Here is a 27,049-nt window from a genome sequence, read left to right as displayed (position 1 = left end):
GAAATCTGACTACTGAATACTTATCATATGCATATATTCTAATCAGTAGATTAAAATAAGTATACCACAGTGTTCATTTTTAGTGTTGCTTATAAAAGCAAACACCTAGAAAACTCAAAGCACCTATCAGCAAACCACAATACATCCATAATGGGATAATATGCTGCTGCTACAAAAGAATGAGACAGATTTCTATGCGCTGATGAGGAAAACCTTCAAGATATATTATGAAATAAAAGCATGTGTGTTATCTCAACACACCTAAGTGTTCATTCTTGAAAATTCTGAAAGCACATATGAAAAATCTTCAAAATGGTTGTTCCTAAGAAACAGGACTGAGGTATGGAGAATCTGAATATACCACTTATTTTAAACTCTTCTGTACTATCTGTTGTTTTTACTGTGTGTATTTATTATTATCCCATTAATAAAAAAATGACTATATGCAATATATTCTGTATGGTCTGGAAGCGTCTACTTGCTCTCTGAGGAGTGGGAAAGAGAACATCCTTTGTGTGGCCCAGATGCAGAAGCAAAGAGAAATTTTAATTTATGATCTTCCAGTTTTACATCTATATTGTCCATCTCTGAAAAGTTACCTTGAAAGAGAATGAGTAGAGTTATTCCACTGCAAATGATACCAAAGAAAAATGAGTGTTTCCTCTAATGCTATTTATTATATAATTATATTATTACAAAAAAGGAAATCAAACAAAAAATGTTTTCAACTTTAAAATATAGTACTTTCCATTTTCCCAAATCCCACCAGGACCAAAAAGATCAGACTCCAAAGAGCTTTCTTTTCCAACCTAGAATCTTGTGTTTGCTTAACTCAGAATACCAAACAGCTCTTTCAACTAAAACTGCTTCCCTAAGAGAATTAGAACATGTTAAAGTTGAAAAGATGAAGTGAAATCTACAAAATATTTCATGTTGAAAACCTTAAAGAGTATGTGAACTTTGTTTAGTATTTATTCCATCAAAGAACTACTTCCAACCCCACAGAAAAAGTGGTGGGAGAGGTTGGGGGAGAGACAGACAAAGAAGAAAAACCATGGGATATCATGCCTCTGGGGTTTTTCCCCCTATTAATTAGTATCAAGTGATAGTAACTAGCTTATAGTATCTTTCCTTTGTCAGAGGGTTGTCATACACAGATAGACATTTACCTAGGTTATTTTATTTATACTTTTTTTTGGGGGGGGGGGAGGGTGGCGGTGCTTTGCTGAAGACTATATGAAGTACAGCCAAATTTCTATTTGAAAAAGTCTAATATCTTTGCAGCTGAAAACTCTGCCCATTAAATCTGATTTTATATTAACCTTCTGATAAAAAAAAAAGTGATTTCATTTTTGATTGGAGGGGTATACAAGTAATCAATTAAATGAACAAGCTATAGCTTGATACATTGAGCTGTCTGTGGTACTGAAAAATGACACCAAACTGAAATATACTGAGCTCTGCTCTTCATTACACTATATTAATTCAGGCACTTCCGTCCATGACTCACCTGAACTATCTTATTCTGTCAGTGTGTATATAAACATTCTACAAAAGGTCACTGTGACTTGCTTTCCAAGGTTCTCCTTGGAAATGTCAAGGTCTTCCCATGATTTATTAATCAATTTTGATATACAGAGCCGGAATGTTGGCTATAACATTTACTTTTCCTGAATGCAGTGAGAAATCATAGGATGTAACAGAAACCGACACTAGTTGGGTCTCTCCCACCATCATGCTGATAAGCTAAAAGGGGGGGGGAAAAAGCCATTTTAGACTCATGCTACATCCAAGGGTATGCTCTGAATGGCAACATAAGACCTGCATTTAGTTCCTTAACTCAAAGCTAATAAGTATACTAAGAATTCTTACTAGTAAACTGAGATTGCCGATTTGCTTAAGAGTTATGGAAGAACTTAGAGCGGTGACATCTATAAGTAAAAACTAAGTTGAGAGCTTGGTTTCATTGAGCTTCAGAAGCATTTGGGCAGTACCACCGACTCTATCTCTGACTCTATTAGAACAATCCTGTGTTATTTTTCTGGTTCTTGACTTCTAGGTCAAAATCTTCACATTCATGTGGTCTATTTCTATTTATTTTTGTTTTCTTAAGCATTTTAGGTAATATTATAGAGTTTCAACCTAAAAAAAAAATCCCTCTAGATCAGAAATTTTCAACTGCTGTAAGAATTTTTGAAACATGCAAGACCTGACTATTTAGTCAGGGCCACTGACCGATTTTCCTTAGATTGCCAAATAAAAACTATGACAACAGCCAATACAACTATAGCCATCCAGTGTGAATGAATCAAAACTACCTATTTTTTGTCAGACCTGCTATATATATATATATATATAATCTAGTGTGCTGCAAAATTTTAGTAGTTTATGTGTGCCATGAGATGGAAAAGGTTGAAAATCACTGCTCTAGATAAAATACTGAATGTAAAAATCTATATCCAAAACAACTGATATTACACAAGCATGTATTTTAAAATTCTATTAAGTGTGATTATTTGTACAGAAGCCATGTCATATAAAATAAACCCAATTTTAAAAATCTAACATTTTGTAATGTTTTATGACCCCAACAGTAGAGAAGCTCGCTGTGCTTATCTTCATTTTTCTCACTCATGCTATACATAACCAACATATCTATGCATTTTTCTAACAGAAATTGTCCTCAAAATTAGCCAGCGAGTAGAATTCTTTCAAGAAATTGTCCTCAAAATTAGCCAACGAGTAGAATTCTTTCAATAATCTATAAAAATATGATTTCCGATATTTTATTATTTTCTGTAAGTTTCAAGAGCTCTAACATGGTATCAATTTTTTTTTTACAATGTGTAATTAACATTTGGTAGCTCCTCGCACACTCCTATGTTATTTCAAAAATATCTCAATAATTCTTAAAAAGTCAGTCTTTAGGAAGACACTTGTTTTTTTGTGTTTTTTTTATGTCAGTACCATCAAGTGTCCTCCCTGATGAATGCTTGTGTAGCTGTGTGCTTTTCAGAAGGAACAGGTAGTAATAGGAAGGCTAATGTTTATTAAAAAGTAAAAACAGCCAAAACCGGTTTGGCTCAGTGGATAGAGCGTCGGCCTGCAGACTGAAAGGTCCCAGGTTTGATTCTGATCAAGGGCACGTACCTTGGTTGGGGGATGCGCAAGAGGCAGCTAATAGATTTCTCTCCCTCATCGATGTTTCTAACTCTCTATCCCTCTCTCTTCCTCTCTGTAAAAAAAAATCAATAAAATATATATTTTTTAAAAAAGTAAAAACAACAACAGCAAATGGCAAGGTTTCTTTCTAGAGTGAACTGAGTAAAACCACTCTGATCTCCAAGAGAAAAAAAAGTTACTTGATTTTTAAAAATACCTAAGATGTTCTATAATAATCTTTTAAGTTTAACTCTCTTCATATACCAAACATTTGGATGTAGAGAGAAACCAAATGAAATGTCCACATTTCAGGGCTGCTGGCAAGCAATAGCGGAATACAGCAGGGAGAGCAGGAAGCATTCTGGACTCCACGCTCGGAGGACAGGGCCTGGTCACGCTCTAGCTGTGTGATCCAGAAAGCTACTCACCTCTTCTGACTTCAGGTCCTTGTCTGAAAATTGAGTCAAAAGAATCCTTAGATCTATTTTGTTCCTTCTAGCTCTGTCTATTCTTCAAGCCAAAATGAAAAGACACACTCAAAATGTTTAAATTACATTTTAGTATCACTTTAAAACGTTTGAATCTCCAAAGCCTATGACCATTAGTACCTAATTAAAGAGAGATCTATGTAAGTTATTAAATTTTAAAGAGTTCAAATATGTATTTGCCTGGTTTTGCCAGTACAGTTTTACTACTTACTCTAAATATTCTCTAATTTTCTTCTCTAACCTCATTCCTTCAAAATCACACTTTCAAAGTTTTTACAGATTTGAACACAAAATGAAGTAACTTCCCCCTCCTCGTTTGGGGTCATGTGCATTTTTTTGTTTTGTTTTGTTTGGACAACTGTTAAAATTGGGCTCTTCCATAATTAGTGTCTGTTTGCTAATTACTAACGTAAAATTAATTTAATCTCTAATTAATGCTAAGTTCCCTAAATGGCATGTTCTGTACAATGTTTTAACGTCAAAGGCCACTCCTAAAAGACAGCAGGTTAAATATGATGATTTTAATAGTTCCACCAAATGTCTCACAACTGCTCCAAAAATATCAGAAAATATATGAGAGTGTAAATTCTACACTGGAAAAGCCCAATCACTCCTCATTTTTGAAAACTCTATTTTAATTCACAAATCTTAATGTATCTTTGACTAAAGGCTACAGCAAAGTAAACCGCTCAAAATACAACACATGAATTTTGTATAGAATGATTCCGAAGTTGTCAGCAACAGCCAAATCTAACAATATAGAGCTCCTGGCTGCATTTAAAACATTTTCCTAACAAGACTGCTCACAAGAGCAGTAGCCTTTGCTTTTGACTGCATTTTTGAAAAGTGATGTAATGATTGTAGCTCAGGATCTATCCCATATCATAGATACAGAATTTGTATTCAAAACTTATAACTATTTTTTTAAATGATGGAGGGGATATAGAAAGAGTTAATCTCTCATGTCTTATTTATATACATTAGCTAGGACTATCACCAGCCTATTTTCTTCTCTAGGCTGTATCAGATGATCCAAATGGATGTAATCTTCCACAATGAGGCACCACTAGGAAGCGGAGGTATCAAACAAGAACACCCCTTTACCCTTCAGAGCAAGGCTAGTGCATAGTTGACCTTAAGGACAAGAAGTGCAAGAGTGGATAGATAGCCTGCAGGAAGACAGGGGGAAATCTGAAGGGCTGGATAAATACATCCCAGAAATGACTGCCTGCTTACATGCTGCACTGTGTTTTGTTTTTAACTTCTTGAAGGAACAGGAAGGTAAGAATGCAGCACGCTGCTTCTGTAACCTCAAGCAAGGACACGAGGCTTGGGGGAAAAGCTCTGCTGCCTTGAGCTTCTCCAGGCTGGAGGCATGACTCTGGGTCATTCATAAACAGCAGAACCTAAGTTACCTGTATTTCCCTGGCGTGGTACACGATGATCAGACCGAGCAGAATGATCGTGGAGAGACTGATAAGGCATTTCAGAGCTAAGGAATACAGCGACGCCTGCAACACAGTCAGACAGAAGCACTTTTAGGAAAGAAGCACTTTCAACCACCCTGGGCCCGAGTGGTGAGGGGTGGTTAGGAGGGTCAGCGAGTGCCCCACCAAGTGGGCCTGAACACCCAGCTGGGTTTGGGGGACCCCCAGCTTGGTCCTAGGATCTGTCACATCACTTAGCCTCAAAGGCAAGCGAGAGGAGAGGAGAGGAGAGGAGAGGAGAGGAGAGGAGAGGAGAGGAGAGGAGAGGAGAGGAGAGGAGAGGAGAGGAGAGGAGAGGAGAGGAGAGGAGAGGAGAGGAGAGCTGGGAAGGCGGGTGACCACCTAGCTCTAGGAACCGGAGAGAAGTTATTCCTGCGTTTGAGCTCTCCGGGTGGAAAGGGCCTCCTGAATCCGGAGGAAGAAAGCATGCTTTCCCACACACTCCTGGAACCACTGAGTTAATCTACCCAGACGCGCTGGGCACTCCACAACTTTGCGCAGCGAAAGGCTTCCTCTCCGGAGTTGCCTTGCGGACTCAGCGTGCGCTCCTGAGCCGCCGCGTTCCCTGTCCCAGCGGCACTGCCCTCCGACTGTCCCGGGAAAGCTCGCCACTGGCAGGCAGGGAGACCCCGCCAGTGCCAACCCTCACCAGCTGGCATCCCGCTCTGCAGCCCCCGGGAAGGGTGGGTGAGTGGGCAGGGAGAGGGTCGGGGCGCGTACCTTGTTGTAGGCGCCCCACGACAGCTCGGTCTCAATGACCATGACCACGATGCCGAACATGCCGAAGATGAGCGCGTAGTCGCTGAGACGCTTGCGCTTCTCGAAGAGGGCGCGCCGGTGGCCCAGCTTGTAGCCGATGTTCTGGTTCTTCTTTTTGCTGGACTTGGTGCCGCTGCTGCTGCCATGCCCGCTGCCGCCGCCGCCGCCCGTGCTGCCGCCGCCGCCGCCGGTGCCATAGAGCGCCAGGTTGTTGGAGTTGTTGTGCTCCGGCTTGGACACCACGATCTCCGGGGCCGAGGACGAAGCTGCTGCCGCGGCGGCGACCGCGGACGGAGAGGACGCGCCGCCGCCACCGCCACCTCCTCCGACGGCCGCGGGCGGCTGGAGGGGCTGCGCCTCCGAGTCCATCTCGTGCAGGTTCCGGCGGGACGCGCTCAAGTTGCTCAGCGGCCGCATGACGCCCCCGTTGTACCTGCAGCTGCTCATGGCTATTTCGGTGAAGGGGTTGCTCTCGCGGCGCGCCTGGGGCTGGTGGTGCTGGTGGTGCGCCAAGTGGGGGTGGTGGTGGGGGTGGTGGTGGTGCGAGAGCGGGGGCCCGGAGCCCAGGCTGCCCAGGCTGCCCGTGGGGCTGGCTGCGGGCTGCAGGCTGTGGCACTGGTGGTACTGGGAGGCGGGCGCGGGCTGCTGCTGCCGGAGCGCACTGGCATGGCTGGACGGAGTCAGCTCGCTCACATTGAGCTGGCTGCCCCGGCGCGACGACGAGCAGCAGCAGCACGATGAGCCCGACAGCGGCGAGGAGGTGCGGGTCCGGAAGGCGCCGCCGCCGGGAGAGGAGGTGCGGAGCAGCAGGGACAGGTTATCCCCCGCCCCCGCCCCCGCCCCGGGGGCACCGGAGGAGGCGCAGCTGTTGCACCGGAGGCATGGGCTGCTGCCGCCGCTCCCCGGCTGCTGGTGCGCGAGAGGGTGCGGGTGGTGGGGTGCGTGCGGGAGGGGCGCGAAGGGCGGGCACGGCTTGTCCTGGCTCGGCGGCTGGCAATGCAGGTGTGCGGCGCGCGGCGGCGGCGGCGGCTGCTCGGGGAAGAAGCCGCGCGGAAACTGCAGTGGGGTTTCCATGTCGGGGCTATTAAAGCTGCAGGGGGACCAGGCGGTGGTGCACCCTGCGCAATGCGTTATGGTCGGGAGCGGGGACTCCTGCTGCTGCTGGTGCGAGGAAGGGCCCATGCCGGCTCCGGTAGAATCCAGGCGGCGAGTCCGATTGGCTGGGCGCACCAAAACAATGGGCATGACATCACCTGCGGGGACCGAGACCGAGTTTGCGGCGCTCGCGGCTTAGGGGAGCGTGTGTGTGTGAGAGAGAGGGGGTTACATGGGGAGAGGGATCTGCAGGGTGAAAAAATCCAAGGGTGCGAGCAGGACAAGGTGAGGGCGAGGATGCCACCTGCCGATGGGGAGCGCCCGTGAGCACCGCTGAGGATGGGGAGCCCCCAGGCAGGGCAGCCAGGCTGCAGGGGTAGGAGGAAAGAAATGGGTGTCCCTCCCTTCCTTCCACATCGCGCCCCCCTTCTTCTCCACCCAACTACTGCCCGGGCGTGCGGTCTGGATCCCCTGCGCCCGCCGGGGACTGCAGCGCGCTGGGCCAGAGGCAAAGGGCCAGACGCGGGGACGGTGCGGGGCCGCCAGGCACGCCCCAAACCCGCTGCAGAACAGCAGCCCCCTCGCTCCACACCCACCTCTCCCAGTCGTCCCACAGAGAATGGGGGAAATAAGTGTGGGGCCCGGCTTTGGAGAGAAAAAGTTTGGCTCGGGAACATGCTGGTTGTCCTTAAAATCAGCGCGATCTTGCCCGGCCGCTCGGCGCCAGCGCGCTGGAGTCGGCATGGGCTGCGCGGAGCTCGCCCCAGCGCTCCGCGGCGCGGGGAGGGTTAACGGTCTGACACACGGGCCCGGGAGGAGGGGGCGGGGCCGGAGAGGGGGATCCCCGCCAACCGCGGGAGGAGCCCGCGCGGGCTTCCCGGGTCCCCCTGGCGGGGGCGGAGGGCTTTCCCCGCTCACCGCCTGCTCACATTTGCGCCTCCTGCGGAACATGAGGGGCGGGCGCCCCCGGCCGCCGGGCGCCGGGCTCTCCGGCGCACAGGCCCTCCGGCCACCCCCGTGCGGAGGTCCGTGGGTTCCTCAGGCTCGTGGAAAGGAGGCTTGCTCGAGGGTCTGGGGGGCTGCTGCTCAGCGACCGCCGGCCGCCTGCTCCTCCTCCTCCGATCCTCTTCCTCCGCCCCACCTGCAGCGGGGACACAAAGCGAAGGCGGGTCACCTATGCGCCAACCCCGAGCATCTTCCCTGGCCAAGCCCTGGCTGCTGGGCAGGCGAGAGGGGCCTGGCGCGGGCTGATTCACCCCGCTAGTCCGAGCCTGGCTGGGAAATTACTAATAACGGTAACTTGGGCTGAATAATCGCTGCCCGAGGACGGTGCTGGTTTGTTTGTTTGTTTGTTTGTTTGTTTGTTTGTTTTACTAGAGTTAGGTGTCATTATTTCACTCCCCCTATAAACCAATAAAAACTGCATTTTGTGTTTCACAAATTCCCTGTGATGTGTCCTTCTCTGAAGCAATGTGCCAGAACAAAGCAGCAGCGGCGGACCCTTTCGAGGATTCTTTGTTACTGCTCCATCTTAAGTCTTTATCGTTTGTATTTCTTTGTCACTTGAAGAAATCGGCCAGCTGAATATTTGTTTCCATTTTTAAGTGCGATTTTAAAGCATTATTTTATGCTACAGATGATAATGAATTAGAGACACCAAGAAATTAAGAGTGAAAGCAGATCACCCTCGTTAGGTAATTGGAATTCTCAGCTGGATCCAATTTCCTGATATTCTACTCGCACTGCACCTGCCCTGAAGTTGCTTACCGCTTACCAGCTAGCTCCGTGTGTGTGTGTGTGTGTGTGTGTGTGTGTGTGTGTGTGTGTCTTTTCAATGCCATGTGAATAATTCATTTTAGGGTATCCTTTGGACATGGCTTAAATAGTTTTATTTTTTGTGTGTGTACGTGCAAATAAAAACATCCAGAAGAAAGGGGAGGGGGGAAGCTTGCTTTTATTTCCACAGTCCTCAACCTGACATAATGAATAGGGTCAGAACTTGCGTTTCTCAATAGTCAAGAATAGAATTAATATGGCTAAAAATTGGAGACAGCGTTTCATTTTTATAATCTATTAGGATTTTTGACAGTATAATAGAATTTGTTTGGAATTATGAAGCTCATTGAATCTTTGGGGTGGCTGAGTAGATACTGCATGAATTGTGTGATGAGAATGACTATTAAAAACAATTCTTTTAAAAAAGAAAAGGAAAAAAAATTCTAATGAGTAATTTGGAATTACAATGAAAACTTCCAAATAAAAGTTATTCACCTGGTGTGAAACAAAATTGAACTCAAGCACAATATTCATCGCATTTATTTTCACTTTATAACAAATTATACAGCTGCCTTCTAGTTGCTCTGATGCTGACCGAGTGAAGAAGTGTCATTTATCCTTACAAATCTAAATACTTCAAAGAAATGTTTTCATGAAAGTTAATTAGCTTTTTGTAAATTTAGTTGGAAAATCACATAGACCACCCACAAAATATGCAAATATTGTTTCCAGTATTACATTAGATACATTTCCAGAGTTAACAAAATAGCCTAAGAAAGGTAATTGGCTGCACCCTCTGTGTTGAACTGACTTTCTCAATTAAAAATGCCTTAGCAAAGTCAGGGCGTTCGAAGAGGTTCCATAAACAAAATAACAGGGGAAAATATTGTATCTTTTTTCATGTATATTTCCATACCTTAGGATGGCATTAGATGCAATGCCATTAATCATCTAGAAACTAAGAGTGTTGACTGAAATTCATGGCATTATGTGTGGGATTCCCACTGTCACAAAGGGGGCTCAGGAGAAGGATGGAATGCACAAGGTAAGGAAGAAAGGAAGATTTGCACCACAGCTTGAGGAACTGTCAGAATAGCAAAACTCAGGTTAGCAATGCTTCCATCTAACCAATATTTTGAAAAAGTTCATGAAATAATAATGAAATAATAATCACAAAACCCACTGTGATTGGAGGGGGAAAAAAGTCCATTAGATATTTATCTTTCTGTTTTCAGGAATCATCTGGTCACACACACTCAAAAAATCATCTTGCTAATAGATGTCTGCATTTGGGGAGTTTGATAACCCTCTGTTAATATGATGATGAAAAATTCACAAGATGTCCCAGCAGCCGAGACAGCATTGCTCAGTGGTTGGGCATCGACCTATGAACCAGGAGGTCATGGATCGATTCCTGTAGGGCATATACCCGGGTTCCAGGCTCCATCCCCAGTGTGGCCATGCAGAGGCTGCAGATCAATGATTCTCTCTCATTATTGGTCTTTCTTTCTCTCTCCCTCTCCCTTTCTAGAATCAATAAATTAAAAAAAAAAAAAAAAAAAAAAAGATGTCCTCGCAATTTTATGTTTCATTTTTTTTGTCTGAATCCTTCTGACTTTATTGTTTGGGGCATCTTACACTACTGGGTTATGACATGGGGCACACTTAAGAGGTTCTTGTTTTCATCATTCTTTTCTTTATAAAATTAACAAATGAATTTTAAGCTAAGATATGAACATTTAAAATATGTATGCTATATGTATATTGTAATCTTGCTCTCCCCCCCATATAGGATTACAGAAATACATGTAATATGTAAAGTTAAGCAATCTGAACAACAAAGACGATATTCTTCCATGTGGATAGTGCCTAGCACCTAATAGGCACTCATTTATATTTGTGAGAGTGAGGAGGCAAGGAGAGAGGGAGGAAATGAAGAAGGGTTGAAGAAAAGGTCGCAAAACAATGGCCCACAACCTTCAATGATAAGCTTTTGGAAAATTACATTTGCTTCTTTCTGCCAGTAAGATATATAAGTTGTGAACTTTCTCTAGTTTAACACCAGAGGTCCTACTCATCCATGAAATGCATTTCAAAACTAATCAATTAAATACCTTTATTTCCACCAGTATAGTTATTTTGTAAAAATCATCTATTTTTTTAATATACTAGAATAATTGCTTTCCCATATTTGTTGTATTTCAAGATTGTGAATATGCAAATACACATAACACCCGCCTCACTGCTCCCCTCTCCCCACTGCATACTTAACAGTCTTAGAAGAATAACTTTCCCAGACCTCAGGAACTTGGGAGGAAAACTGGTTGTTTGCACTCTGGCTCCTTATTTTATTCAGATTTATATTGTGCCATTATTTATAATTCTCCTATTCATAGGATTTATATTTATTTATTTATTTATTTATTTATTTATTTTTGTCAGTGTTCCCTCTCTTTGTTGGTCTTTAAAAAGCAGGACTCTCTTGAATTTGGAAGTTTCAGATCTATAATATATCCAAAGGCAGCCAGAGCAGTAGAGCCAGGGGTCCAGGGCATCCGTGCCCCACACTGCGGGGAGAGGGAAACAAGGTGAATGTTTTCCTGAGGTTTTCTTTTTTCTTTGCCTAGGTGAGTAAGGTGGTGCCAGACACAGACATGATAAGATTCAGCCTCTCTGGACTTAGCTGGCTTAGCAGTAAATGCAAGTGGGAGTCAAGGCATTATCAGAGTTGTTTTTTTAGCTAAATTTACTGGAGCATAACCATTTTTTTTAAAGTCATAAAACAGCTGTTATTTTTAAACCACATATTGCCCTAGCTTCATACAAAATTTACTACATTTAAAGAAAACATTAGAATATTATTTATTATATATGTTCTCTATTCTTCTGCATTGTGATTAGAAAGTATCAAGATCTGAATAAGATTATTGATGATAGTCTTGTTAATTTTTAATAATACTATTCTTATTCAGGGACTAATTATCATGTTAGGGCCTATTCACTAACTTCATTAACTTTCCAAATTTATCTACTCTCATCCTTGTCCCCTATTACTTCTCTGCTAACTAGAGTGTCTATAAAAGTCTCAGCAGTGCTAGAAGAAAAACAAAGCAAAAACTATACTAGTTTTGCTAGTAGAATTGATCTGTTATGTAATTAAATAGGTGAATAGGTTGAAATTATTTAATATGATGTCTTTTAAAAATAGTCTGTGGACTTCATAAACAAATATCCCTTGGCACTTAGAAACAAGCATCCAAATCTAGAAAGTCATAAAAAAATTAATGGACAGCACATTGTAGTTTATAAAGCAGTTTCTCATGTGTTATTTTATTTAAATCTTATTAAGAACGCTTATGGAAGGTGGGAAAAGTTTTATTATCATTTTCATCTTATAGGTGATGATAAATAACACTTGAGATGCACTGCCTGAGCTGCCCCAGATCACATAGCTAGTGAGTAGCAAGGAATAGCCAGACTTCAAACACAGTTTTCTGATTCTGTCTGGTGAGTCTGTTTAACATTCTCTTAGCCTTTCCTTCATACAAGAATAACCTATTACTCCATCAACGCATACCGGCATGCACTTTACTGATAGGCCAGGAATGGACAATAGTGACTTAACATTACCGTTCACTGCGTTTGAATGGCCTGACATTTCCTCACTGGCTGGATTGGGATTCTGTGATCCTTAACTATTGTCCTCTTGTTGACTTCAGTTGAAGAGTAGAATAATATATAAGGATCTAATACAAGTGTGGATGAAATAGCAGGAATGTAATCATGCAGGTCCAAGGTGCTTAATTAAAAAGTATTTTTAGAAAAACATATCCTGGTCTACTCATACATAGTATTCTGTCTATCTTGCTGGCAGCTTATGCATTCCTTATTTTTTGCAACATCCATAATACAAGTTGAAGGGCAACAAAGTGTACATATTGATACATGCAATGTCCATTTTGTCTTTTTATATAATAAGGGAGAAGGAACAGACTCAAGATCCCTGCCCTGGGGCTTAGAGGAACTTGTTCGCCGTCTAACAGGGATCCAGCCTGCATCCCTGGCTTCTCTATGCCCTGGAAGAGTTGTCCTCTCTTTGTTATTTCTCACTATATTCCAAGTAAGGAAGCCAGGCTCTGTGCCATAGAGAGAAACCCTTGTGTCTCACAGCTGGGGTCAAGAGTTAACACATGTGGGGCCAAAGATATGCAAATCCATCCCTAAATAATGAGGTCATATCGACCACCTGGTGATCTCAAAGGTTCCTTGGTTGCTCAATACTAAAATATAATGAGGCCACAAAAGCTCTCGAAGCTTTATTTCCCCCCTGAAATCCAATATATTTTCCCAACATTGTTTTCTTCTCTTTTAGGAGAAGGACACACTATTCATTATCTCTTTTTTTCTTTCTTCCTGTTAATGCTATTCCCATGTGTTATTAATCAGTTCTCTATGTTTTCCTTTTTTCTTTTCCACCTCTTTCCAAACAGGCTCAAGAAATCTATCACCCTTTGTTTATTTTTATCTTGTTTTCTCCATATCAGAAACTATTTGTAAAACCCACTCCCAAATAACTGTCTTAATGCAAGAAGAGTAGGTGCCTACTCAAATAAAGAGAAAGAACCACAATTTTCTAATTTGAATTAAACATAACAGTGTCATCAGCAACAAAACAAATTTTCTTCAACATTTGTCTACTATTCCTCACCTAATATATACCAGGTTTTAATTCAGCATAGTATTTTAGGGCTGTAAAACTCAGTAGCACATTTTCTATACCATTTTAATTATTAACATACAATAATTACCCATATGTATAAATGATATAAATAATACATCATACTACGAAAAACACACAACATATATATAGTAGACAAATATAATGAAAAAACTCAATATTTGACACAGTGTTTTGCCCTTGTGAATACTTTTATTCACAAGCCTAGCTCTCTTAAGAAGGGGTATTTCTAGGCTCATATAACTGGAAATACAATTAGGGAAGACTTTAGTGCAGATTTATTTAAATGTTAAGACACCATCAGCATTTCAACACTTTCCTTGGATCTCTTCCCATCATTGTCCTCCTTTATGTATATTGGCTTAATCCTCATGTTATTTTACCTTAAGGTAGGAAAATGACTCAGGCAGTTCTAGGCTTCTTAAGCACACTCCCATTATTCAGAGGGAAACATCACCCAGTCTCAAACCAGCTAAGTTAGCATGCTAGGTCCTGAACCATACTTAAAGAATGGTTAAAGGGAGGTATAATAGGAATGCATCATCGAGCAAAGAATACTGATAAAGTGATATAAATTATTGAAAAGAATCAAATGGAAATTCTGGAGTTGAAAAGTATAGTATGCAAAAGAAAAAAATCATTAGAGGATTCAACAGTAGATTTGAACTAGAAGAAAAATCATTGACCTTGAGGATGTCACAAGAAAACCTCAGATGGACATAATTTATGAATATAGATGCAAAAATCCTCAATAAAACATAAACAAAATAATCAATATGTAAAAAGTATTATATATATATATATATATATGTGTGTGTGTGTGTGTGTGTGTGTGTGTGTGTGTGTGTTTATCATAGGAATGTAAGGTTAGTTTAACATAAAATTCAATTTGTGTAATATAGCATGCCAACAGAATAAAAGACAAAACCATATAATCATCTTGATAGACAAAAAAAATGTTTTTTGAAAAAATTCAAAACCCTTTTATGATAAACATAGCCAACCAACTAGAAATAGAAGGGCATTTTCTCAAACCTATAAAAGGACTCTATGAAAAATTCACTGCTAATATCACAGTTACTGGTAAAAGGCTAAGCTTCTCTCCTAAGATTAGAACCAAGACAATGTCTGATCTGTCTGCTTTCATTAAACATTGCGCTGAAAGTTCTAGCCAGTAAATTAGGCAAGCAAAAGAAATAAAAGGCACCCAGAGGGAAAGAAAGAAGTAAAACTATCTCTAATCAGAAGTGACATAATTTTGTATATAGAAAACTCCTAATAATCCACTAAAATTTTATTAGAACTAATAAGTTCAGCAGATTTCTGGATACAATATTAATATTTAAAAATCAACTGTATTTCTCTACACTAGTAATGAGTAATTTAAAAATGAATTTAAAAAACAATTTAATGTACAACACAATAAAATATTTAGTAATGCATCAGCAAAAGTGCAAAACTTTTGCACAAACTAACAAATATTGTTCAAAGAAACTAAGTTCTAAATATGTGTAGAGACATGTTATGTTCATGAATTAGGAGATTTAATATCATTAATCTATTGAGTCAGTCAAATTCTTATTAAGATCCTAGATGATTTTTTAAAGAAATTGACAAACTAATCCTAAAATTCACATGGAAATGCAAGTAGCCCAGAATAGCAAAAACAATCTTGAAGTATAGAAACAAATTTTAATTACATTTGTTGAATAAAAGCTTCCTACAAAGCTATAGTAATCAAGATAGTAATAGCAGAGCTTATAGGAGTCTGGATTGTGAGATGCCTTAAAGAACATGCTTTCTGGGCAATGTAACCCAAATAAATAGAAGAATTCCAGGTACCTAGTAGGTACTACATAATGTTGAAATACCTGAATACATGCCTCATGAATAGTTTACTCATAATAGATACTGATTTTTTTTTTCTGAAATACATCCTAGCTCTTTCGAATATACAAGCTGCTTGATCTCAGCATATTTGTCAGATGGGTTAAAATGAAAGGTAGGATAGTCTAAAATCCTTGCATTATGGCAGATAACTTGACAAGTGTCAACTTTACCCATGTCTATCCTATAGACATTGCAATAAAAACATGTTTCTACATTTTTTTTAAAAAAGTATATAATGGAATAAGAATAGATATAGAGATCAATGGAACAGAATTGACAGTCTAGAAATAAGCCTTTACATTTATGATTAATTAACTTTTAACACAGATGCCAAGTTAAGTCAAAGAGGATAAGATAGTTTTTTCAACAATGGTGCTAGGAAAACTGGATATCCACAGGTAAAAAATACTAACTTGGACCCCTTCCTTACACCAAACACAAAAATTAATTCTGAATGGATTAAACACCTAAATGTGAAGACAAACACATAGATAAAACAAAACAAAAACACACTGTGAAACTATTTTTAAAAAGCATATGTGTATCATGACTTTGAATTAAGCAATCCTTTTTTAGACATGACACTAAAAGCATAAGTTGTAAAAGAAAATAGCTACACTGGACTTCATCAAAATTAACACTTTGGTCAAAGCACATCCACAGGAGAGTGAAAAGACAATGTAGAGTGGGAGAATATATGTGCAAATCATAGCATTCTCTGAAGATGACTGGTAATGGTTACTCATGGCCAGTAATTGTCTCTGAATACCTTTACTCTCTCACCCTTTGGTAGCTCAGACATATACTTACAACACGGTGAGACTGAAGACTTTGTAAGAGGTTATCAGTGGCAATTTTGGAAGTACTATGACTGCTCTCATTTTGAGGGTTGGCAATGAGAATGCACTCCACTGCCAGCCTGCAGCATGTGGTTCAGCTACTTGAACACACACCTTAAGGGACTCAGTAACCAATAAGGCATAGCACAAGGCGGGCACCCTGTAGGGGGCAGGACACTTATTTGATATTGACAAGTGACAGTAGCACTGGGATCACACTCATGCTCACTTCAAAAGTGAGACCAGGCGAGTCTGAGGCTCTGTTAAGATTAAAATTGGGACTCAAAAGAACTGTTGGCCTAGAAAGAAACTCACTACAGACTGATTCATATGCCTTTCAGCTTGTCTCATTTTTATTCTTATATTTCCAGTAGGACATGATCTCACTCATCTAGGGGAAATGGTGAACAACATAGACTGATGAACAAGAACAGACCCAGAGATAAGGAGCCATGGGTCAGACTGTTGGACCTCAAAGAGAGGGTAGGGATAAAAGGGAGAGATCAACCAAAGGACTTATGTGCATACATATGAGTCTAACCAATGGTCAAGGAAAATAAGGGGGTGGAGGCATGAGTGGGGAGGGGTGGGGGATTGGAATGGGGGATTGAGGACAAATATGTGATACTTTAATCAATAAAGAAATTAAAAAAAAAAAGGCAGGGCCTACAGCTCCAAACCCTCTCACAGATGTTTATTTAAGTGGGTGTGGAGGTGGGAATTGTATCAGAGGAAAGCAAAATTCCTGACCATTTCCCATTCTTACACAATGAAATAATTTGCTCATGGAGTATTTTTGTTTGCGTTTTTAGCCAAGATAAAAACCATGTTTTGTTTAAACTTATTAAGTACTTTGCTAAGAGTAAAAAACTTTTTTTTTTAACCAATTGTTCAGTAGTGCCATAGACCAGTGTTTCCCAACCTTCTCTCATGATGAGAATCACCTGGTGGAGTTGTTAAAACACAGATTCCTGAATCCCAACTAAGAAGTGCTAAACTAGAATTTTTGAGAACATATAGGTAAAATTGCATACCTAACTTAGTGCTCTGTATATAACATCTGTCTTAGAGCACTAGTTAAGTATACAATTTTACCTATATGTTCCCAAAAATTCTAGTTTAGCACTTCTTAGTTGGGATTCAGGAATCTGTGTTTTAACAACTCCACCAGGTGATTCTCATCATGAGAGAAGGTTGGGAAACACTGCCATAGACAATGCAAGAAAGATGTAGAAACAGAACACTTCGTTCTGGAAGATAAATTACATGATGTGTACCACGCCATTGAAATCAGATTAAGCAAAAGGTATTTTCTCAGTTTATTAAAGGGCATCCCAAGATAAAGGACTCTTAGGTTTCCTGTTCTAGATTTTTGTCTTTTGCTTATCCCCAGATCAGGGCTTTGGAGAACAACAGAGAGAAGGAGGTCTTAAAACGGTGTTTGCTACAACTGGTACAATGGGACTTAAGTGATAGAGAACTACTTTCCCCTTAGCGGGCCTGAGTGTCGACCTTGTGTGTTAGAGCTCCATGCAGAGGGACAGGAGAAGTTAGCCTTATGTGGATTCATATAAGACAGGGGCAAGAAAGGACCTTTCACTTCTCCTTTGTCCCTCTCTTTAACAAGTTGCACAGAAAATCACTTATGTTTATATGTCTCAGGCTTGTAGTCCTTGGGAGGCTCTTAAGATCTATTTCCTTGAAAGGAATCTCTGGATTTTCCTAGAAAGCAGCCTTTATTCTCCCAGGCTTAAGGAGATTCTTGGTTTCCTAGTTGTTAGGACAGGTAGGAGAATGAAAGAAGGATAGCCTTTCAGATAGCTAACTAGAGAGAGCCCAGACTGGAAGAGGAAATAGACAAAAAGAGGAAACATCAGGGTACACATGAATATATCAATGGATTTAACACAAATAATGTCCTTAAGAAGTTCAAAGGACAAGATGCTTTGTTTCTTTCTCATTCAATTTCTAAAAACTTGGAAAAAATTAACTTAAATAAATGTTTAGAAACTTTTCTAAGTCTTCTTCATGTGACTGCTCTGACTAATCCTTAAAAATACAACTCACTATATGTGTTAGGTGTGATCAAATAATTTAATTGATATCTCCTCCTCTGGGAACTGACCATTAGGCCACTTCACAACCGATAGTCCACTTGCTTAGACCGCATTCCACTTGCTAAGACCATTATCTCTCCCCTCTGGACTTTCCCAGAATCCAGACCTGCACAGAGAATTCTCTGCCCAGAAAAAGCCTGCTTAGGGTTCTTTAAAAACCTCTGACTCCCCGTCTTTGGGGGCTGGCGCCATTTTGGGGCTCAGCCCATCTGGTATCCAGATGACCTAATAAATTTATAATCCCTTACCACTTTGGCCGCATGTGTTCCTCCTTCAGCAACCCTAACAGTAAGAAGCAAAACTAGAGAAGTATGAAAAAATGTAAAGGAGATATAGTTTTATGAGCTTCAGATGGAGAAGATTTTCCTAAGTAACTGACTAAACTACAGACATAAAGGAAATGACAGCTGATTTGATCTTATGGCAGGATAAACCTCCACAGGGAGCAAAAACCAAAAGATGAGTGCCATATTTAACAGATCAAGGATTAACATAAACATGTTTTTTAAAAAGTCTAAGAAATTAAGAGTAAGGTTTTAAAAATTGGAGGAATAATAAAAGGATACAAACAAGCAATTTAAAATCAGATGAGCCCTAGATGGTTTGGCTCAGTGGATAGAGCATGGGCCTATGAACTGAAAGGTCCCAGGTTTGATTATAGTCAAGGGCACATGTCCAGGTTGTGGGCTCACTCCCCAGTGGGGGGCTTGCAGGAGGCAGCCGATTAATGATTCTCTCCCATCATTGATGTTTCCATCTCTCTCTCCCTCTTCCTTTTTCTCTGAAATCAATAAAAACATATTTTAAAAAAAGATGGAATACGAATGGTCAAAGAAAACCTGAATAATCAAGGAAATGCAAACTGAAATAATTTTTTTTCTATTAGATTGAATGATGATACAATATAATGCATTGGTGAGGCTGCAAGAAATCAGCTTTCTCATACACCATAGATAGGAGTATACATTGGTAAAGCCTATTTTGTAACATCAAAATGTTAAATATACAACTTTTCACTTAATAAGTCCACTAATAGAAATATAGTCTTTAGAATATTTTCATCTATATATTTATAATGATCATCACTGTAGCATGATACATTACAGAAAAAAGCAGAATAAAATAAGTGCTCATTAAAAAGTATCGTACAATAATTTTTTAAAAGGATGACTAGGACATATATGTAAAGAATTGGAATGACCAACATTTATCATTAGATTAAACCAAGTGGCAAAACCATTCATACAGCATGATTCCACAAATAAAAATAATGTGCTTCTATCCTATATAATAATCCTATATAATAAAAGGCTAATGTGCAAATACACCGAATGGCAGAACAACCAGAACAACTGAACAACTGGTCGCTATGGCATGCACTGACCACTAGGGGGCAACCACAGAACATGGCAGGCATCGGCCACAGCAGGATGGTGGACCAGGTGAGCCAGGGCACTAGACCAAGGTGGGGTACCGATCACTATCATTGGGGGTGGTTACTGAAAATTATTTGCTTCTGCAAGCCACAGTCCCATCTGGCACTTGAACCTGCTGCCAGCTCCAGCCCAAATCACACCGGCTGCTGGCACTAGAGTCACCACTCGCACCCACTGCCAGTGCCTGGCGCTGGCCCCGATTACTCAGCACCATTAGTGGGTGCAAGCAGTGGCTGCTGGCTTTTCCACCCCCCACTGCTCATGAGGGGAGTTTGGGGCTGGCAGCTGCTTCTCACACCCACTGCAAGCACTGGCCCCACTCACACCTGCAGCTGGCGCTGGAGCCGCTGCTGGCACTCACTGCTGGTACCCGGTACCAATCTCAATTACTTGGTACCATCAATGGGTGGGAGCAGTGGCTGCTGGCCCTGATCGCCCCTTAGGGCTTCTCTACCTCCCCCTGCTCCTGAGGGGCAATCAGGGCAGCAGCTGCTGCTTACACTTGCTGACTCTGCTGGTCCCCTTTCACCTGCTGCTGGCACCAGGCCCAAACACTCCACACCTTCAGTGAGTGCAAATGGGGCCAGCACTGTCAGCTTATGGAGACAATGGAGGTAGGAGCAGGACTGCCAGAAGACAGGGAACAGGGGACTGCAGTGGGAGGGGCCAGGCAGGGGCCAAGACCCTCCACTGTGCATACAACAGCCTAGCAGCCCACAGTTCCTTTCAAGGTGCATGAATTCATGCACTGGGCCCCTAGTTTGTATATAAAGTTATAGGAAGGAGACCATCAGGTTGATAATTGTAAGTACTGATAAGGGGATGTGACTATGGGCATGAAGGACAGCTTTTAGCTGTTGCTTGTGAGGTGAGACTTATACAATAAATACATTTTTAAATTACAATGAAAGGGAGGGGGGCAAAAAACAACATAAGACTCAGGCATGCGAACATACTCTGAGCCTTTTCTTGATCTCTTACATGCCCAGTTCTGTATTTTCCAGCATAGTTCCTCATCCCCACTAGCATCAAGTACAGGGGAGATGTGCAATAAGTGTTTGTTGAATTAATGTTGAATTAAAGTTAAATAAATAAGAAGTTGTTGCTTTAGGCAAAAAGAAAAACCTAGAGGCTACACAAAGAGTTCCAGAGAATCAGTTCTGTTACTTTATTTATTGGTTTATTGAGTAAATTACTGGACTTATAGATATGGACTTTTTCTTTTTGCTTTGTTTTGTTTTGCTTTATGGAAATGTAAGCATACTGTGGTCTTTCTCCAAGATTACTAAATACTCTCTGTTGGTTGCCCCTAAAGTCCAAATACCAATTGCCATCCCAGGGTTAATTAGGCCTCCAATGAATTTCTTTTTTTTCCAAAATGGAAATGATTGGACACATAAGGGCAAGAGCTATGACAGAATCAGATTCTAGGAATCAGATTTTTTTATGCAGATAAGAGGGAATTTAGAGATCAACCATAGATTGGGTCCAGTTTTACTGATAAAGTACCTATTTACCTTTAGGAGATAAATAAATGATCGTTGGACCATTAGACAAACTGAAGTAACAATTTCCTGAACTTTACTATAAATAGTTAATTCCACTTAACTCTGGAGCTATTTCATCTATCACTGGTTGAGGAGGGGTGGAGGTGGTTGTGCTCATGTGGCAATAGTTTTTCTATAATGTTAAAAAAACATGCATTTATTTAATGTGGACAGCAAGTATAAAAATAAATATTTTTGTATAATCCATGCTAAAGAAGAACTGTGGGCAAAAACACACCTATTAGCTTTTAATAAAATAAACAAACCATACATGATTTGAGAAACTTTTAAAGAAAATAAAATGAGTAAAACTAATAGTTCAGGGAGCTAGAAATAGTAAAGCCACATGCAATATCTTCTGTAGCAAATAAATAAGTATACTTTTCAGAACTATAATCATTGCAAATTAAATGTTTCTAAATATTTATGAGGAACTTTGCAATTGTTAATTTAATACATATTAAGCTTTTTTTTTTCTACTCTAACTTCATTTGTTCATCAATATATTCCCACATCATAGGACTTAGAGGAGTTTGAAATTCTTTAATAATACAGTTCCTATTCATGTTCTCATCACCACTCCACTGAGTTTTTATGTATGTATGTATCATTGTATGTATATATATATATATATATATGATTCATTGTTATCACAATTTCCTGTATTCTTCACCATTTTTTATTGCAACAATGCTTTAATTCGCTTTCTATTTAGAAGGACATCTGAGACATATCAAAATCCTGATATGTCTCAGATGTCCTTCTATTGCCAAATGAGCAATATATTAGGATATCTGGTTATATGGTTCTTGGAATGGACTCATTTCCTCTGAAAACCCTGCATATGTCATTTTACTACATTTTAAATGTTAGTGTTGCTATTGGGAGTCCAGATGCTACTTTGATTTCCTTTCAAATGAAAATAACCTTTGGTCTCTGAGATGGAAACTTGTAAGATTTTCTCTATATTCTTGGAATTCAGAAACTTTTGTTAGGGTATACTTCAATATATTGGAATTTTCCCCCCCATGAATTCTTCTAAGACTTGATGAGTCAGTTTAACAGCTCTATTCTTTCTTTCTTTCTTTAGGTCAGGGTATTTTTCCTCTGTATAATTTATTACCAGTACACAAATTTGTGTCCCAGTACACAAATTCCATGCACAGGTGGGTGGGGTGTGTCTCTCAACCCAGCCTGCATCCTCTCCAATTTGGGACATCCCTCTCACAATCTAGGATTGATGGCTCCTAACAACTTGCCAGCCTGCTTTCCTAATTATCCCTAACCGCTTCTTACTGCCATCCTGATCACCCCCTAACCACTACCCTGCCAGCCTTGGCCACCCCAACTGCCCTCCCTTGCCAGCTTCGTTGCCCCTAACTTCCCTCCCCTGCCGACCTGGTCTCCCCTAACTGCCCTCCCCTGCAGGCCTGGTTCCCCTCAACTGCACATCTTGCAGTGGCCATCTTGTGTCCACAGGAGGACAGCCATCTTTGGCCACATGGGGCAGCCATCTTGTGTGTTGGAGTAATGGTCAATTTGCATATTACTCTTATTAGATAGGATTTATTCTTCAACTCTTATTTTTTTCTTTTTATAGAATATAAATAATTCACATATATTTTTCTCCTAGATATGTCTTCCAAATAATTTTTTTTTCACTCAGGATTTTCATTTCTTTGTATTTTTTACCTGTGTTTTGAGATATACTTTCCATTTAATCTCCTAGAACAATAATGTGGTTCTAATTGTACACATTATTTTAAATCACTTTATGAAATTATTGACATTTGAGAATCATTCCTTAAATTTCAAACTCTTTCCTGGAGAGTTATCACTATTTCTTTAAACTTTATATTTTGAAATAATCTTAGATTTATAAAAAATAATATAGAGAGTTCTATTTAGTCTTCACTCAGCTCCCCTTCATGTTACCATAACTTAATATAAGAAATTGGCTCACATACTGCAGTTCTAGGCTGAGTCCAAAGGCCGGAGAACTAGGAGAGCCAACAGTATAAATTTCATTCCAAGATTAGGAGACTTGTGACCCAAGAAGAGCCAATATTTCAATTCAAGTCTGAAGGCAGGAAAAGATGGATGTACCAGTTCAAGGCAGTCAGACTGAAGAGTTACTTCACAGTCAGCCTTCTTATTCTACTCAAGTCTTGATTGATAGGACTACTCACATTCGGGAGGGCGATCTGTTTTACTCAGTCTTCAATTAAAATGTGAATTTAATTCACAAAACTCCCATAGACATACCCAGAACAATGTTCCACCAAATATCTTGACAATTGGTACACAAAATTTACTGTCACAGGTGGTAATCCTGAGGGGGTCAAGAAAACTTTAAACCATAGTCTATTTACTAAAACAGAAAAATATATCTCATTTTAAAAGAATTGTCTCAAAAATTATTAAAATAAATATTCTAGTTATGTAACTTTTATCTTAGAATATTGGTTTTCTAAAAATAATTCTAGCTTTCCAAAAATTCAATGTAGTAGTGTTTGTTAAGGCTTTACTATGGAGTACCTATTTGCAGGTCACATATCTTGGTTTGACTGTTAACTCTGAAGAAATCTTTCTGAAGGGAATCTTTCATCTACATTTCATAAAAACAATCAATGCCCCCTTCCCACCTCCCCACACATACTATACGGTTTGAAATTAGAAATTCTGTAATTCTTTATATTCTGTGTATCTACATCAATTCAGCATTTATTTAAAATAAATGCTTTATGGGAATATGTCAATTTAACTTGCATTTTATGACACTCCTCACAATACCTTGCCTAAGGATGCATTTTAACATGCTATTTGATTAAGTGATTATGAGAATTGTAAAAACACCATTCTGGGGATATAATCTAAAAAAAAAAATACATTATGTAAACTTTTTAGTTTCTGTTTTATGTCTTATTTTAAACCAATAGGAGGCTTGTGCCATTATCAAGTAAAATTGAAAAGACTAAAAGTTTTTAAAACTTATATAATTTGGCCATAAAAGTAAACATAAGAATAGAAAATTATATAAACCTTTGCCATTAGTATTTCATGAGTAATGGCATATATTTATAGAAATTTACATTATACACTGGTTACTTATCATTTCAATGAAAGATACCTGCTTGGGGGAGCAACATCAATTATGATATATATAGATAGATATAGATATAGATATAGATATAGATACAGATGTATATATAGATGTATATATAGATATATAGATATATGTGTATATATAGATGTATAAATAAGATATAGATATAGATATATACATATATGTGTTTATATGTGTCAATATGTATGTGATATACATTATACTATATATATGTATATATATGTGTGTATATATACACACACACATTAGCAATCCTCAAATCATAGTTGTTTGGCATTTAATCAACTGGTTACAAATAGTGAAAATATTTGTACAATAAATACATTGTAATTTGGTCATCAAGTGGGAGGTTAGGAAAACTTAAAAAGAACACAATTAAGCAATGACAATCTGCTCACTCTTTTGACAAGTGATCACTTGATTTTCTCTTTTCATAGATTAAGTTAAGTGTTTCAGGGTGGAATCAATAAACTCTCCTTTTGGGGAAATTATTAAACTTTTGCTCTATTTCATAATGCTCTTTTTCATTATGATTTGGAAAAGATTTGGACTTTGAACACAGAAAGTCCTGAATTCAAATCCTGATTAGAATTATGTATCCATAGGCAAGTGTTTCATGTTTTCTAAGCAAAGTTTCTTCTGTTGCAGGTGGCAGAATGAGAAAAACGTCAATTTGTGTTTTATTTTTCTTCTTTTCTCCTCCCTTTCAAGAAAAATCTAGAACTAGAACTTTGTATCCCAAATTGGGGCTCTCTTTATTCAGCAGTGAGAGGCTAATAAATTTGGCTCTGTGGTGTGGTCTAGGTAGAGGTTGCATACTCAATGCCTACAACAAGGGGACTTGTCTGAAATGAGCCAAGCCTTTTGTGTATAAGACAATAGGAGTGATGGGGGTTGTGCTAACTGAGAAGTGTCTGCCCCACCTGAAGGAAAATGACCCAGTTCATTTTGAGCTAGCTGTTGCCATCCACGTCTGTGGGGCCAATATGGCCAGATTTCCTGCATTTTAAAGAGAAGCATGAAATCCAACATTTTATGTTAGCTCTTCTAATTTTTAAATATTTGTAGCTTTAAAGATGTTTCAAATACAAAGTCAGAGTTTGCTTAATACCACACATTTGCAACTTGGGGCCAGGACCATGAAGAACAGAAACTGTATTTTCTGACAAGGGTGTAGAGGTTAGGACTAAACAAATATGACACCTTGGAGGAGGGCCTGAGGGACAGGTTTTCTGACTGGCCTTCTCCAAGACAGTACTAGTGGGCAGCAAGACCTCAGCCGGAGCTGGCTGTCTAGCTGAAGATGAGAAGCCATGCCAAGTAATGTTAGTTAGGGACCCTTTGTGAGGACCAGCTTGGCCTGGGTTGGGCAGAAAAGAAGAACCACCATTCTGAATGGGCCAAGGGGCTTACCCACAAAAGAACAGCGGGGCTGTCACTAAGGACTGACCCCATAAATCCCCAGGTTCTTGAATGGCCCAGGGCCATTCTGATTTTTTTTCTCCCTCATGTTGCAGGAAAACTTCTTCAGTAACTTTTAAGAAAAGGTGCACTGGAAATCCACAGATGCCTCTCAACTCATTATCCATCTCTTCTCTTCACCTTCACCTCCAATGAAACCAAGGCTGCTGGGGTCACCAACAGGGGCTGAGGAACAAAAAAAATGTCACCTCTCCCACAAGAAAATCCCAAACCCAGAAATAATGCTGGGTTTTCCAAAGCTGTAACTGTATGTAGTATGTACTATTCTTTCTTCTCCTCAGGGGTTATATTTAATCTGATGGGCTGGTTCTGGTATCTAACCTCCTTATATGGTGATGTAGTGTAGTTGAAAAGGCTATAGAGGAAGACCTGAATTTAAATCCTGCTCCACCCATTTTCTTGTCAGGTTACTTGATCTTTCTAAATTTCAATACTTTATTCTGTAAAGTGCCTACCTTTCTGGAATGTCCTGAGAATGAACCCATGCGTGGCACTTAATTAAGATACCAAAAGGACCTTTCCTTGACCCTAGTTATGGATGCATACTTACAAGTGTTCAGTGACAGCTTAGGTCTACTTTATCATCACCTCTCTGTGCTTATTACTAATTCATGGAAGTCCTTTTTGGCTTTAACCAGTTTTTAGTATTAGGATTTCAGGTGGAAATAGAACTTGAATGCTTTGTGTTCACCTGCTAAATTGTGCATGAAAGATAAAAGGAAAGCACAACTTAAAATACAGAAGTGAAAGTACTACAATGGTGGCTTAATGGACCTTAAAAAATCCTACTCATAAAAAGTCCTATAAAGGTACTCAAAGTGCATAGCTGGTTGATTTTTTTTCAAGGAAATGACTTGAGAAAAATGAAAACATAACCAGATTCTCTAACTGGCATAAATTCAATACATCAAATCTTTTATTCCCAGTGACTGGTTTTATCACAGGTGCAATTCAGACTTGCAGCCTTAATTTTTCTGTCTAATGACTGAAGGCAAGTCAAATGTTAAATAAAACTTTTAACATGTTGGCTTATTTGTCCCAGAAAGAAAAATCTAGTTAGACTGAAGCTAGGAATTCATGCTGGGCTCTGCATGTTAAAATTCTGC

The 27,049-nt window shown here is 39.9% G+C and overlaps 1 protein-coding gene across 7 annotated transcripts in view; it reads right to left on the bottom strand.

Moving 5' to 3' along the window:
- Positions 1–27,049, bottom strand: part of KCNN2 (potassium calcium-activated channel subfamily N member 2) — a 328,108-nt gene that overhangs the window by 133,871 nt on the left and 167,188 nt on the right. For 4 of the 7 annotated variants that reach the window (XM_084882819.1, XM_084882820.1, XM_084882824.1 and 1 more), the window contains 3 exons: positions 7,921–8,132; positions 5,858–7,149; positions 5,066–5,161 (listed from right to left, as the gene is read on the bottom strand). In XM_084882819.1, coding sequence (XP_084738945.1) covers positions 5,066–5,161; positions 5,858–7,149; positions 7,921–7,942 — 1,410 coding nt within the window. In that variant the 5' untranslated portion in view covers positions 7,943–8,132. Of the gene's footprint in view, positions 1–5,065; positions 5,162–5,857; positions 7,360–7,909; positions 8,133–27,049 lie in introns of those variants that run through there. The other 3 variants (XM_084882822.1, XM_084882823.1, XM_084882826.1) reach the window with 3 other exon arrangements.

This window comes from Pipistrellus hanaki (assembly GCF_964339955.1).
Source record: "Pipistrellus hanaki genome assembly, chromosome: 4".
In the NCBI taxonomy this organism is placed as follows: domain Eukaryota; kingdom Metazoa; phylum Chordata; class Mammalia; order Chiroptera; family Vespertilionidae; genus Pipistrellus; species Pipistrellus hanaki.
Note: the sequence above shows the minus strand (reverse complement) of the source record. Positions and strands in the feature narration are given on the sequence as shown.